The 16009-nt window shown below is 44.6% G+C and overlaps 1 protein-coding gene across 2 annotated transcripts; it reads right to left on the bottom strand.

The window, feature by feature from the left end:
• Positions 1 to 448: 448 nt before the first annotated feature.
• LOC138158623 (ATP-sensitive inward rectifier potassium channel 12) lies at positions 449 to 15630 on the bottom strand. Of its 2 annotated transcripts, XM_069084724.1 has the most exons (3): positions 15448 to 15630; positions 10469 to 10856; positions 449 to 2515 (listed from the first exon to the last, which is right to left on the bottom strand). In XM_069084724.1, the coding sequence occupies exons 2-3, from the start codon at positions 10713 to 10715 to the stop codon at positions 1068 to 1070; spliced, it is 1695 nt and encodes a 564-aa protein (XP_068940825.1). In that variant the 5' UTR covers positions 10716 to 10856; positions 15448 to 15630; the 3' UTR covers positions 449 to 1067. The 2 variants fall into 2 exon arrangements, with proteins under 2 accessions (XP_068940825.1, XP_068940826.1); XM_069084725.1 differs by lacking the exon at positions 15448 to 15630 and having other exon boundaries at positions 10469 to 11373.
• Between the last annotated feature and the right edge of the window lie 379 nt (positions 15631 to 16009).

The raw sequence follows: 16009 nt of genomic DNA, 5'->3' as shown, positions 1-16009 counted from the left end.
AAGGGGGATGGGTTTAACTGGGGTATGATTCATACTGAAATGTATCTCTAAGGTGCGAAGAGATCTTAGACCAATCCCTTCCCTTGACCCAACCCTCCCCCCCGAAACCATACTTTTTAGTTTTTATTATTGTTATTAATATGGTTTTGCTTTTCTATTACAAATGGAATCTAAATTTCCTTAGTAGCAACATGAGCTATGGTGTAGATAATTGTGCTTGCTGTTGCTGACACCACAGGGGGGAACTGGCACCCACTTCCCTGGGATGGATGGAGCCTTCTCAAGGAAAAAGAGACAGTTCTTGCCCCAGGAAGTCTTCCAGTCTATCCCTGACCCACTGCAGCCAGATGCTGGGGCCTTCTTTTGGCTGTTCCATTCCACTGGGGGGAGGGAAGTTCTGTTCTGTTGCTCTGCTCTGTTGTGTTTTTTTTTTAATTAAAAAATGTCCTTTTTTGGAATTATATTTTAATTTAATATATATGTATTTTTTTTGTAAACAGTCTCACCAGCACTAAGTTGAAAAATTAAAAACCTGATGTCTCCCCCCTAAGTTAAAAACCAGTGTTCAGCATTGCACCTACCCAGCTTCCATCCCCAGGCAAGCTCAACCGTGTCTCCTGGCCAGGCAACAAGGTTAATTCTCAGTCTGTTCTAACCTGATTACATTCCAGGCTACACAGCACTGACATTCTTTGTGACCTTTGACTTCAAGGAGCTATTTGCTGTCTTACCAGGCATCCAAGGGAAAAGCCCTAGGTGCTACATGAGGCCCCTGTCCAGCCCCTGGGGGCGGTGTTACCTTTCCCCTTCTAAGCCCACTGACTGAATCTTGGGGAAAGACCCTCCAGCCAGCTAGGGCTGGAAGTCTAAACCCTCAGGGGTCTGTTTGTGACTTCCTATCCCTCTCCCTGCCAACCCTTCCAAGGTTATTGCGATGAAACATGTGAAACTACTAAGACGCTACTAAAATCTTCAACCATCCCTATGGCACTTAACAATGTTCTGCATAAACCTGGGTGGATTGTAGGGGAAAAGAGAGAAGACGCAGAGACTGAACCAGCAGGGGGTCAGATTTCTGACTCCCTTCTGTAAGACCTCTGATCGAGGGCTATCGTGGCTTGAAGTCTATCAAACTCATGTCTGTTTTCAGGGCTCAGGTCATCCAGACCCCGACTATCATCTTCCTCCTCATCATCTTCATCCCGACTCATGAAAGCCAGTTCATTCTCATAGCAAAAAGAGTTGGTGCTTGGGAGCAAAAATTTATTTTCTACCAAGTCCTTGGCACTGCAACGGGGAGTGGATGGGACCTCATAGGTTTTGTGAAAGTGAGAATAGTCGATCTTATATTGGTTTTTCTCCTCAAACAGGACGGGCTCGAACCGGTGACCCCAGAGGATCTCATTAGCCAGGTAGGAGCTCCTGGCCTGTGTGGTCATGGCCGTGGCCTCCACCATCCCTTCCAAGATCACCACGATCTCAAAGTCATCAGTTTCCAAGTCCTGGCGGCTGATGCCAAACAGTGGGCTCTCCTCGTCGATCTCATGGAGGATGGTAATAGGGGACACCAAAAAGATGCGGTCCAGGCCTTTGTCGAAGCCCACATCAATGTCAATCTGGTCCAGGGGGATGTACTCCCCTTCCTCGGTGACCCTCGGCTTGATCAGCTGAGCCCTGACGTGAGCCTCCACAATGTGGCTCTTTCTCAGGTTCCCCACCCGCCACATAAGGCAGAGCTTCCCGTCTCTCATGGCCACCACCGCATTATGGCTGAAGAGCAAGGTCTGGGCCCGTTTCTTGGGCCTGGCCATCTTGGCCATGATGGCCCCAATCATGAAGGAGTCTATGATACAGCCAACAATGGACTGTACCACCACCATGAACACAGCGATGGGGCACTCCTCAGTCACACAGCGGAGGCCATAGCCAATGGTCGTCTGTGTCTCAATGGAGAACAAGAACGCCGCCATGAAGCCGTGCACCTGCTGAACGCATGGCTTGTAGTTCCCGTCGTCCGAGGGTCTCTCCAGGTCCCCGTGTACAATAGCGATGACCCAGAAAATCAGTCCAAAGAGCAACCAGGAAACCAGGAAGGCGAGAGAGAAAATCAGCAGCATGTATCTCCACCGGATATCCACGCAGGTCGTGAACATGTCGGCCAGGTACCTCTGGGACTTGTCATCCATGTTGGCAAACTCAATGTTGCACTGACCGTTCTTTTTGACAAAGCGGTTGCGACACTTCCTTCGTGTGTGGATTTTACCATTGCCAAAGCCATTGGCTCCTGGCATCGTGGCTAGATGCAAGCCGTCTTCTTCCGAGGACACTATGCTATAAGGGTTGACCCTCCCTGCAGTCATCCCTGAGGAACTGGCCTTGTGGGCTGGGGGGGTCCCCTGGATCTTTGGACTCCCCCCTGTCCCTGATGACCCACTGGGGCCTGCTCCACTCTGGGAGAAGTCCAAAGTTTTACAGATGTGGCCAGCGCTCAGGTCCAATGCGTTGGTGAGAGTGCCTGGAACAGAGAGAAAGACTGTAGTTAAGCATCATAGAATATAAGCCAGAGAATTGGAGAGACTAAATCAGCTTGTGGGGATGGTAGTGGTGGAAGTGGGGAAGTGGGCAGGGTGAGGGGCCAGAGTCAACTTTTCATGAAGCTAAGGTTCATACATTCACAGACTCAGAACTCCTTGAGGGCCAGGAATATGTGTGTGTATCCATCTATTTTTTTTTTTCTATTCTGTCTTTGACTCCTCAGTCTCTTAGTAGATACTTAATCTGAGCTAGAAGAGATTTTAGGGGCCTCTTTATTTGACAGATAGAAAAACTGAGACCCAGAGAAGTCAAGAAACTTTGCCATCATCATCCAGAAAGGTGGTAGCTAGCAGTTCAAGGACCAGGACCCTGTCAGTCTCTGACTGTTAGATCAGACTGTTTCTGGACCAGATAACCTTGATGCATCACATGCCCATGTCTTCTAGCTTGGAGGAGATGCCCCATGTGTCTCATGGATATCATTTCTTTTAATCCCATAGAAGAGGCAAATGTTACCAGCCCCATTTTACACTTCAGGGAACCAATGCCCACTCATTCAGCCAGACTTACTCAGGAAATAATGAAAAGAATAACAATCCATGTGTTCTAAAAATATGAAGTATTTTATTCATAATAACCTTCAGGCAGGAAAAGGGCATAAATTATTATCCCCATTTTGCAGTTGAGGGAACTGAGATTTAGAGTGGTGAAATGATGTTCCCAAGGTTATAAAGCAAATTATTGGGGCCAGGACTATGCCTCTGGTCTTATAACATCACAATCAATGCTTTCCCCACTCTATGACTAACCAGAGGCAATGCCAGGAATGCAGACCCGACACTCCCCAAGGCTTCCATCACCCCGACCACATCTCTCTCGATCACTATACATACTCACACATTTTGTACTTTTGCACATGCTAAAATCACAGATACTGCCCTCAGAGGCAGCACACATCACATGCTCTTTGCACATGTATACATATTACATATACAGAACGACTTGATGGAGATTGAATAGTAAATTCTTTTTACAAAAGATTGACACCAGATACGGTTATAGAATCCTTGAATGTCAAAGCTGGAGTGACTTTAAGGCATAGTGTGTGAGTTGGTAGGGCACTAAGAACATAGAATACAGAATTTTACAGTCAGAGAGGGCCTTTTTCTCTTTTTAAAACACATGTAATTTTATCAGTATCAGCAATTTCCAGAGAGGAAACTCTTCTATCAATGCAGATTGGTACTTGTGTTGTGGCCTTGTGTTCTGAGAAGTGAAGTGACTGGCCCAGGGTCACACAGGCAAATCGTGATGGAGACTAGCTCTCTCTAGTTACTATATACTATTCTGTCCTTAAGAAGGGACACAAAAGGGAAGAGGTCGAAGGGCCTTTAGGATATAGAACACTGTATGTCAGAGGTGGAAGTTCACCTTAGCAATTATTCAGTTGTGCATCATGGGCCCTTTTGGCAGTCTGGTGAAGCTTGTGGATGGTTTGTACTTGTGGGTGCTTTAAAATAACTGAAGGAAATACATAATTGAAGGAAATGCTAAACTTCAGCTACACATTAGTAAAAATAAAGATTATTATTTTTTTCCCATCCATGTTCATGGACCCCTTGAAATCTATCCATATACTCCTTGTCTGTGGACCCCAGGTTAAGAACTCCTGATTCCAGCTTCCCAGTTAAATGGAGGAGGAAACTCAGGCCTAGAGATGGGATGTGGCTCACCCAAAGTCACAAAGCAAGTTAAGCAGCAGAGGTGAGGTCAGAAACCAGGCCTCCCAAGTCCCAGTCGCCTGCCCTTTCCCCTGTGCCATTCTTAACAAGCATGGCTATGACTTTAGGGAAGGCACAGACTTTGCCTCCCAAGTTTCTTTCCTGCCGCCTTGACTCTGGTGTTCCCCTCCTGTTGCTGGGACACGTCAAACGTGCTCATCAGGGCTTGGCTGGGGACGTCTGAGCACGAGGGTGAGCTGAGCACATCCTACCCCAGCTGCATGGCCTGTCACCAATTGATAACTCTCCATCACATGGGCCTCACCAAGCTCTGCCAGGCCCCTTCCCAGCCACGTGCCCATTGACATCACTGGGCCCTGCGGCCCCAAGGTCAAGGGCGAGGACAGCTCTGCAGCTCTACTCCAGTGAGTGCAACTACCGACCACCTGCTGCTGCTGCCCAGTGAGCCAAAGAGGGACAAAGGGTGGAGACAAGGGCAGATTAGGGTGGGGAGACCTGGGAACAGCTCATCGACTGCACTCCTTAGAGTAGGTGATGGCTACACCCCCAGCAGGGTAAGTGACTACAACACCTTTAATTGCTTTCTCCCACTTCCACCCCCAAGCCCCAAGGTTGTTTAATTAGGTTGGCTGGGCTGGAGCAGAGCTATTGATCCCATGGGCTCAGCTGCCTGCCCTAGGCAGTCACCCAAGCAAAGGACAGAAGCTGTCTCTCACCCCTCTTCCCCTCCCCACTGGCTACCTAGTTAAATCTGTGGCCTGTTGTAGATGGGACCTAAACGGGGCTCACATCTGAGGACCATGAATCAGGACCCACCATTTTCATGGTGTTTCTCAGCTCAACACATAATCTGATCTAATCTTTATTACTTTTATTTTTAAATTAGTTTATTGATGTCTCCTGTTTTGACTTCATAGTCTTTTTAGATTTACATCCTGCCCCCACCAAGAGCTCTCCTTTGTCATGTTTCAATGAAATCAATTGACATGGTGACCACATGTGACAGTATATATAGCATCATGTATCCATAGTCCCCTGCCTCTGTGCTGAAAGGACCAAAGCACTTCTTTATCTCTTTTCTGGGGTCAAGATATAACCTTTATTATGATTTTTAAAATAATGACGGCAAATAACAAACTTTCTCTGGACTTCAGTTTTCTCTCCCATAAAATGACAGGGTTGGACTAGATTAGGTGTTCTTAAACTGAAGTCTGTGACCTGTACACACACATATACACATACATATATACACTTACATATGCATATATACATATATGTATTTGCATATATAAATATGTGCAAATTCATAGAATATATCTATACATATATATAATTTGTTTCTTTTCCAATCCTATATATATATTTTACTTAATGCATTTAAAAACATTATTCTGAGAAGGGGCCCATCAGTCTGCTAAATGGGGTCTACAACATAAAAGAATCCCTGTCCCAGATAGCCTGTAAAATCCTTCCCAACAGTAACATTCTATGTTCTAAGTTCCTTTCTAGTTCTTAAATTCTGTGTACTAAGGTCCCTACTAGAGCTGACATTCCACAATCCTATAATTCCTTACATTTGATATTATGATGTCTACCTCTTACGACAATATATTTCACTCTTACTCTTTCCCTGGGAGCCTGAGGACCAATGGGGGGAAGCTTGATTTCCACCAGGCTGAAGTGGGGAAGTTGTTGGCCCCTGAAGATGAGGGAGGGGTTTCTATCAGCCTGTCTAATCTGTTGGCTCTCCTTCTAACCAGTCAGATGCAGCATCTGGGGACTTCCTCCTGGAAGGTGGTCCAGTAGAAGTCCCAATCAGTGCTATGGCAAGAATGTGTACAGAATAGAGCATGAAGTCATGTTCTAGGCATTGGAGAAGTGTAGACCCACAGGACCTATGGCTGGAAGAACCCTTAAGACATGATGGGGTCACAGATGTCGAGCTGGAAGGCATCTTACACCTTCACTTGGCATTTGAAACTGAGCACAAGAGAGGCTGGGCCACTTGCCCAAGGTCATAGAAAAATAGTGATGAACCTAGGTCTTCTCACTTCAAATCCAGTCATCTTTTTCATTGTATATAATCCCCCACAATCCTGGGTATAATAGCACCAAAGTTACCAGAGGGCCTGGGTTTCCATGGGCAGGCTGTCCCTCATCACCTTCCCCAGAATCACTGAATGAGGCCAAGCCACAAGTACTGAGCATGAATCCAACTGGACTTCCCCCACCCCCGTGGGCTTCATGTGGGTCTCAATCAATACATATTTCCTGACCCAGGCAGGTACCTGCCCCCAATTCTTTGCTGCTTCTTTCCCCTTGCTCCTCAGGGTTTTCAGTGACAGTCTGTGGAAGCTGAGCTCACATTCCCTACTATGCTCAGTCATCCCAGGCCCCTGATCACTTGATTCTTTCCCCATCCATTGGCTCACAAACTCCCATCTACTGTTCTCCTGTCATCATGTCCAACCCTCTGCTTTCAGACAGATAAACTATTATTATCCCTATTTTGTAGATGGGACCCAGAGAGTCAATAAGTTATAAGTAACAAGTAACAAGCAAGTCAATGGTGATAGGGGGCAGGATTCCAGGTTTTGGGTGGTCTAGAACCCAAGTCTTTTGCATTCTAGCGAAATGCCCCTCCCCCGTCACCTTTGAGCTCAAAAAGATTTTGCTCCTTGCCAATGTGTTTGCAGGTAGCATATCAAACTCCCCTTGCTTCATTTAGTTATAATCCACAAAGCATTCACTTTCTGTAGGGCAGTGGGGGTTACAACATGAGTGCCCAAGGTAGGGAACCTTGCAGGGCTGGAAAGGACCTTATGGTCCATCCAGTTCAGTTTCCTCGTTTTACAGGTGAGGATCCTGAGGTCCAGAGAAATTAAGGGAGTAGCTCAAGGTCACACAGGTGGTAAATGTTAGAGAAAGGAGTTGAACATGAGCCTTTTAATTCCAAACACTTCCAGACTGGAGGGCAGCTAGGTGGTGCACTGGGTAGAGTCCTGGGTCTGGAGTCAGAAAGATTCATCTTCCTGAGTTCAAATCTGGTCTCAGACACTTCCTAGCTGTGTGACCCTGGGCAAGTCACCTCACCCTGTTTGCCTCAGTTTCCTTACTTGTAAAATGTGCTGGAGAAGAAAATGGCAAGCCATTCCAGTATCTTTGCCAAGAAAACCCCAAATGGGGTCATGAAGAGTCAGACATGACAGATAAAAATGACTGAACAACATACTAGACTGCCTCCTCCTCATGGCTGCCTCGCCCAAGGAGGGTAAATAAGATACACGGACACATATATGTAATACAATGCAGAACCTGATGAGGGCTACCAGAGAAACACAAACGCTGTGCAAACAGACCCACAGGAGGGAGAGGTTGCTGAAGGCTGGAGGGATTGCATCAGACTTCACGGAGGAGGCAGCATCTGAGATGGACCTTAAAGACTGGGGAGGACTTGAGTAGGCAAAAGGGGACAGAGGAGGGAATGACAGGTGGAAGGAGAAATGTGGGGAAAGGGCAGGAGACAGGAAAGCTCCAGGCGTATTTGGGGAACTGTACATTCTCTAGTCTGGCTCTATTACAAGGCAGATGTCAGGGAGCAGTGAGAGACAAGGCTAGAAAGGGAGGTTGGTGCTAGAGAGCAGGAGGCAGCATAGGACAATGGAAAAGTCCAGGATTTGGGGACTAGGGGACCTGGGTTCAAATCTCTTATCTGCCACTTAGTTCTGTATGACTTTGGGCAAGTCATTCCATGTCTACCTCAGTTTCTTCGCCTGTAAAATGAGGGGGTTGGACTAAATGACCTTGAAAGTCCTTTCAGGACAGGACATGAGTCTGTTAGCCAAGCAGAGTGTTTGGGCTTAACTGTGTCAACAATCAGGAACCACGGGAGGTTTCTGAGAAGGGCAGTGATCATCAGAGCTGGCCTTTAGGAGGATTCTCCTGGCTACATTCTGAGGAATGGGATGGGATGGAAAATGACCTTTGAAAGGGACAGAAATGGTTTAGTTACTGTTGCTTCTAGAGGAACTAGGACATGCCTTTTCTGTTTCCTAAATTTCTTCAAACAGAATTGAACAGGGAAGATGCTCTCTGACTTGTAGATTAATTACAAGGTTACAAAAAGTGTACTGGATTTGGAGTAGGAAGATCCGGGTTCCAGTCCCAGCTTGACCACTTACTAGCTGTGACACCCTGGGGCTAAGTGCTTAAAAGTTCTGGGATTCAGTTCTCCTTATCTGGGACATCTAGATGGCACAGAAGATAGAACCCCAGGCTTGGAGTCAAGAAGACATGAGTTCAAATATGATCTCAGAGACTTATTAGTTGTGTGACCCTAGGCACTCAGTTTCCTCATCTGTAAAATGGGGGTCATAACAGCACCACCCTCCGGGGTTGTTGTGAGAATCAAAGCACTTACTTAGTATAGTGACTAGCATACAGTAAGTGTTTAGTAAATTCTTCCTTCCTTCCTTCATTATCTGTAAAATGATACAGGTGGGCTAGATGACCTGTACAACAGGGTATCTATCTAAGGCAATGATTCTATGAGCTTTGTGTCTGAACCTCACCTTCTTCATCTGTAAAATGGCATCATGCTATATCTTCCCTACCTGCCTGACAGGGTTTTTGTAAGGAAAGCACTTTGTAAACCTTAAAGCTCTGACTAAATGGGAATTGAGAAACAATGTGTTGCAGAACACTGGCTTTGGAGTCAAGATGGTCTGGGTTCAAATTCTGCTTGTGACATATCCTGTCTGACCATGGCACTCAGTGCTCCCTGGCAACCTTCTCAGACCACGAACTACAGGAAAATCACTGATCTGCATTGGGAGAAGGAATTTTTCACATTAGGAGTCCTCTATACACAAGAAGATGGGCAGCTAGGTGGTGCAGTGGATAGAGCACCAGGCCTGAAGTCAGGAAGACCTGAGTTAAAATCTGGCCTCAGACACTTACTAGTTGTGTGACCCTGGGCAAGTCACTTCATCCTGTTTGCCTCAGTTTCCTCATCTGTAAAATGAACTGGAGAAGGAAATGGCAAACCACTCTAGTATCTTTGACAAGAAAATCCAAAATGAAGTTATAAAGAGTTGAACATGACTGAAACAACAAAATAACAAAAATACAGAAAAAGTTTCAGGCCCAGGCTGAGAAAAACGTGAGTTATTCTCACTGTTTGGCCACTTCCTCCAATGGGATTCATAGATTGTAGATTTTGAGCCTGGAAGGGACGTTTGAGGTCATCTAGTCCAAGTCCCTCATTGGATAGTTGAGGAAAATGATGCATAGTTAAGTGACTTGTCCAAGGTCACACAGGGAGGAAGGGACAGAGCCAGAATTTGAACCCAGGTCAGGTGGCTGTAATGTTCTCATGACTATCTCCTAGGACCAGTTATTTCATTCCCAATATTTGGCCAGGAGCCTGGGGACCATGCTGCCTTCTATGTGTTTACATATACCTAATCACCAAATTATAGCCTGGAAAGGAAATCACACAGTAATTTAGGTCATACTCTATCTTCTAGAATCTTAGATGTTGGAACTGGAAATTATATCTGAGCCGCGTTTAAAGCCCTTCCCAGCCTGGTCCCACTGACCTTCCCAGACCTAGTAGGTATCGCTCTCCTTCCACCATTGATTCAAATTTGATTCAAAATATTCAAATTTGATTCAAAATTGATTCAAAATAACAGCAATAAAAAAGGTCAATGTGTCCTTTTTGTGGTCCCTGTGCATAAAACTCCATCTCCCATATCAGCAGCTTGGCAGAGGCTGTCTCTCATGCCTGGACTACTCTCCCTTCTCACCTCTGCCTTTTGGAATTCCTGACCCCATCTTCCACATGAATCCTCTTCTGATCCACACCCTTCCTCCCAATTACTTTGTGTCCTTTGAAAAAAAATGTATTCTGTGTATCCCTTCTACATAAATGTAAGCTCCCTGAGGGTATAATTACTGGTGCCTAGAACAGTGCCTAACGTGTAGTAGCCATTTAAGAAATGCTTGTTGATTAATTGGTTCATTGAGCTCAGGCAGATGGGGCTCATTCTTCCTTGAAGCTTTCCTGCCAAGGTGATTTCATGGCCCATCTCCATAGCCCATGGGCAGGAAGGACAAACCACTGGAGTCTGATAGCACTCTCTTACATACAAACTCTACTTACTGCAAGCTCAAAGTTATGGTCTCACCATTGGGGGCTGGGACAGAGGCATGGTCACTTAATGCTGGAGGGCGTCTGGCCCTGGGCCAGGATGATGACAATCTCCTGTCCGTTTTCCTGACAGGTCGACTGGAAGCAGAGCCTGTCCCTATGTCTGGGGCCCTACTGAGGGAGCCACTGCCTGGGAATGTCAGGCGCCGCCTCTGCCTAAAGGAACACCAATGGGTTGCAGGTTTTGAGGGCTCAGTGGCCCCGAAGGAAGTCCACTTCATCATCTCGAAGGCTGAGGCCAAAAGCAGGGCCGCTGCTCCTTTGTACCAGCTCTGGTTCAGTCAGGCTGGATCAAGGAAGGCTATTAAGCACTAAGAAGGTGATGGACGCCTGGCGTGGGGGAAGCTCCAAGAGTTCAGACAGCCCTGCCTGTGCAGGACAGAATGACAAACAATCAAAAACAGACAATGGAAACTGGAAAGAAATCTTCCTCTTCCCCTCCCTTCCTCTCCCTCTCTCTCTAACCTCCTTCCCAACATAGAGATCAAACCATGGGGTGAGGGAAGAGACATCGCAGAGGACAATTCAACACACGCACATTCACCAATAGGAAGAAGACCTGCCCTTTTCCAAGGGGAAAGGGGTTCCACCTCAGCCAACCAGCATATGTGATGATGGCTCACGAAATACAATTGTTCTTCTAGCAAATAACTCTGCTGCCAAGTTCACCAAGATGGTGAAGTGTCTTCATATGAGGACTGGTTGAAGGAACCAGAAATCTTTAGCATGGAGAAGAGAAGATTCAGGGAAGATATGGCAGCTATGTTCAAGTATCTGAAGGGCTCTCATTTGTGAAATAAAGGAGTTGGGCAAAATGGCCTCTGAGATTGCTTCCATTTCTAGCCTCGTGCTCCGGTGTGGGGGAAGGGATAGACTCTGCCTGGCTTGGCCTCTGTGAGCAGACTTAGGAACAGTGATCCCTGCGAGTAATAATGGACTAACTACGGAGAAAGAGACATGGCCAATATGTGAATTTGTTGGTTTGACTGTGTACATTTGTTAAAAGTGTTTTACCTTCTTTCTTTCTAGCTTTCTCCCTTCCCTTCCCTTCCCTTCCCTTCCCTTCCCTTCCCTTCCTCCCTCCTTCCTTCCTTCCTTTCTTCCTTCCTTCCTTCCTTCCTTCCTTCCTTCCTTCCTCTTTTCTTCCTTCCTTCCTTTTTCTTTAATTTTACATTGGAGATTAGGGTAGGGGGGAGAGAAAACAAATGCTTATCAATTGAAAGGAAAAAAAGAAACAATGAACCCAAATAATATATTTAGATCTGGAAGAGCTCTTAGAGGCCACCGAGTCCAACCTCATCATGTTACACATAGGAAACAGAGGCCCAGTGAGGTTAATTGATTTGCCCAGGGTCACATTGTAAATGTCTGAGATAGGATTTGAAGCCAGAAGCATCTTGCCTCAACATCCAGGACTGTGTCCCCTATACCACCTAGTTTCTTAGAATCACAAAACCTCTGACCCAGAAGGTACCTCAGAGACCATCTAATGCAAACCTGCATTTAATGAAAAACCCCCTATATAACATAGCACTCAGGGAGGCTAGGTGGTGCAGTGAATAGAGTACTGGCCCTGGAGTCAGGAGGACCTGAGTGCAAATCTGGCCTCAGACACTTAACACAAAAACTAGCCATGTTACCTTGGGCAAGTCACTTAACCCCAATTGCCCTCCCCCCCAAAAAGGCAAAAAAACCCCAACCCAAAACATAGCACTCAAATGATAGGTCTGGATTTATTTGAAGACCTCCAATGAGGAAAAATAATATACTATCTCTCAAGGCAGTCCATTCCACTTTTGGACAGAATCCCAAGAACAGTCACTGCTGTTACTATTTGTTTTAAACCACAAATAGAAAATAACTAAACTCTGTGTGCATGTGTGTGTGTGTGTATGTGCGTGCATTTGCAAATGAGTGATTATAGGGATATAATACAACAAGAACAGACAGCAAATGAAACATGGGTCAGAGTTAGCAAAACACCAATCATAAAGAAAATAATGACACATCAAATGTACACATCCCCACTCAGAGGGTAAGAGCAGAGTTACTTACACAACAGTGCTATCTTCAAAACTGATTAAAAGTAACAGCAACAATAACCACCACCACAGATAAAAATAACGCACTTGACTGGTGGCCAAAGTAGTACAGTATATTAAGATCAGAAGAAAACAAGCAATAAAATCATGGAATGTGAGAGACAGGAGGGACCTTAGGAAGCACTCTATCACCCCCTCATTTTACAGTTAAGGAAACTGAGGTAGAGAGAGAGGAAATGACAGTCAGTGGCAGAGCTAGGCTGGAAAAACAATAAATATATTATTCATTACCATTATCAAAGATGATGGTTGGTTGAAAGATATATGCTAGAGATCCCAGAAAGCATATGCATGTATGTGTGTATGTATATCTATAGATAATACACATATATACAGTGTGTATACATGTATGCACACACAATACATACATACATCTGTGTGCATATGTACATACATAATATACATATGCATGGGGTATCCTCAAAGTTTTAGAGAAATTTTAAGCCATTAAAATTCTTTGACAGGGGCAGCTATGTGGCCCAGTAAATACACACACACATATATATGTACATACATGAATATATAAATACATAAATATATAATCATATAAACATCTGTGTTTATATACAAGAGGGCAGCTAAGTGGTACATTGGATAGAGCACTAGGCCTGGAATCAGAAAGACTCATCTTCCCAAGTTCAAATCTGGCTTCAGACCCTGTGTGACCCTGGGCAAGTCACTTAACCCTGTTTGCCTCAATTTCCTCATCTATAAAATAAGCTGAAGAAGGAAATGGTAAATCATTCCAATATCTTTGCCAACAAAACCACCAATGGGGTCACAAAGAGTTGGACGTGACTGAAATGACTTAGCAACAAAAGTGTATACACATGCACTATTTATATGCACACACATACACATGTATGTAAATGTATGCACTATATGTCACGTATACACGGACATATACATTGTATGTGTGCATGTATATATAGACATATAAAGCACCTTTGCAGGGAGACATACTTACACATACATGTACATATATGTGTATAGGCATTTATATGCACATACGTATATAAACACACATGGATACACATGAGTTTATATTAAGCTACTACATATACATTTCTATACATGCATATACACATATTATGAGCTTCATGGTGGTGTAGTGGACAAAATGCTGGACTCAAGGCAGGAAGACATATGTTTGAATCCTAATGCCTACTAATTGTGTGACCATGGGCAGGTGTCCTAGCTTCTCTAAGTATCACGCAACTTTCAAGCATAGTACAGCATAGACCAGTTGCTGTGTGCATCATCGACAAGAGTTCCTGTGTAGGTAAAGTTGAAAGTCTTTGATTAATAATATACCTAATATGGAGTACATAATATAAACTATATAATATGGGAGTCAGGATGGACTTATGGCTTAATCAATTTAGGGAGCAACTAGTGAGGGACTCCCTGTATCAATACAAAGAGGTACCAGTTTTGCAGCTTAACAGTGTTAGAGAGTTTACATATGTGTATAAATATAGATTATATATTGACAGATATTCATCCATCCATCCGTCCATCCATCCATCTGTCTATCTATCCATCCATCCATCCGTCCATCTGTCCATCCGTCCATCCATCTGTCCGTCCGTCCATCTGTCCATCTATCCATCCAACTGTCTGTCTACCTACCTATATAGCTAGCAAGCTATTGTCTATCTCTCTATATGGACAGGGAACTGTCCATAGAAAACAGGTAATTTTCAGACAGTGAAATTCCCTCTACCAATACAGGTTGGCCTTTTCTTTGCAACTTACAATCTCAGCAAAGTGCCCAGAACATGAAGAAATTACATGATTTTCCAGGTCACACAGCCCATGGGTCAGACATTCACGTTCCTGGATGTGAAACCAGATTTCTATCTGATGCTCAACATGAGCTCTCAGATATACATCTATTTGAATAAGTATATGTATATGCATGTATGTATGTATGTACATATACACACAGAGTGTCCCCAAAGTCCTAGTGTAGCTTCAAGCAAGTAAATGACTTTTAAAAGCCATTTAAGACCATTAAAAATATTTTCCCAGAGGGATACAATTGAGATTAAGTGACTTTCCCAGGGTCACACAGCTAGTGAGTGTCTGAGGCTAGATTTGAACTTAGGTCCTCCTGACTCTAGGTCCAGTGTTCTATCCACTGAGCCACCTAGCTGCCCCTGTCAGAGAATTTTAATGGCTTAAAACTGCACTAAAACTTTAGGAACACCCCATCTATATGTGTGTATATATATATGTATATACCACATACATATGCACACACATGTACATATGTATATATACATATACTGCATTATACACATAAATTTAATACACTAATAATGATTCCAAATAGCATCAATGATAGCTTAGCTTACACTTATACAAGCTTAAAAAGTGCCTTATGTACATCTAGTTTGATCTTCATACAAGCCTGTGAGGTATATATAACATAACTCTTATTTTCTCCATTTTATAGATAAGGAAACTGAGGCTCACTAAGTTTTGTCCAAGGTCACCTAAGTGACAAAACTGAGACTCGATCCTAGGTCTCCTGGCTCCAGAGCTCCAAGCCACCTCTTGAGACATCAGGTATATATCTAGATTAAGCATAGATCCTATAAGCCTCTGACACAAACCATTGCTTGTTGTCGCACATATATCACCCATTCAATATTGTAGAGTCCATTTACACACAACATATACAACAGGTAAGCATAATGCCCAGTTCTCTAATGTCCTATAGATGAACAGTAGAACATGTTGAAAGAAACCCATTCCAAAAGCAGTATCAGGGATCTAGACCCCAGGGATCTAGAGTCTGGTCTAAAATGTTAAGAAAGCCAACAGCCCCAGCAGGGACACTTTATACTTAACTTTCACCCCTTTTTCCTCGAGGGCCTTCATTTCCATCTGGAGCTCCTGATCCCACAGCTGAGAACCACCTCTCAGCCCAATTGGCTGGCTGCTTCTGGAAGTGCGTGAGCCCAAGTTCTCCCTTCTCAGAGCCTGAGACAACTTTGGTTGGGAGAAGACCGAGGGACCCAGTGGTATTTGAACTGAGGTGTGTCTTGCCCCCCTGTGGGTGGGGACTGAAACAAGGCACCCAACCAGGCTCTCCAGGTGACTCCGAGGGTGGAGTGGGTGTTGTCACACTCCAGAAGGTGACGTGACTCAGGAAAAGAGTCTCCCAGATACGAAAGTCATTAAGAAGTTCTATGGTGTAGGATGGCCAGGGAGTAGCAGCTATTTGCTGAGAAACACCTGCACTGGAACCAGGGCCAAGTTTGGGTTCCACATTGTAGAGTAATGATAGATACTTATTTGATCTCAGAGGGGATTGGCTGCCAAAATTACAGCAGTCTTTAGACCCCTTCCATGGGGTTAAAGGACTATACTCATTCCCATCAGCTAATAAGAATGAGACTGCTTTG

The sequence above is a fragment of the Petaurus breviceps genome, unplaced genomic scaffold (assembly GCF_028583685.1).
Source record: "Petaurus breviceps papuanus isolate PSGF00001 unplaced genomic scaffold, PetGlider_PUasm1.0 175, whole genome shotgun sequence".
Taxonomy (NCBI): domain Eukaryota; kingdom Metazoa; phylum Chordata; class Mammalia; order Diprotodontia; family Petauridae; genus Petaurus; species Petaurus breviceps.
Note: the sequence above shows the minus strand (reverse complement) of the source record. Positions and strands in the feature narration are given on the sequence as shown.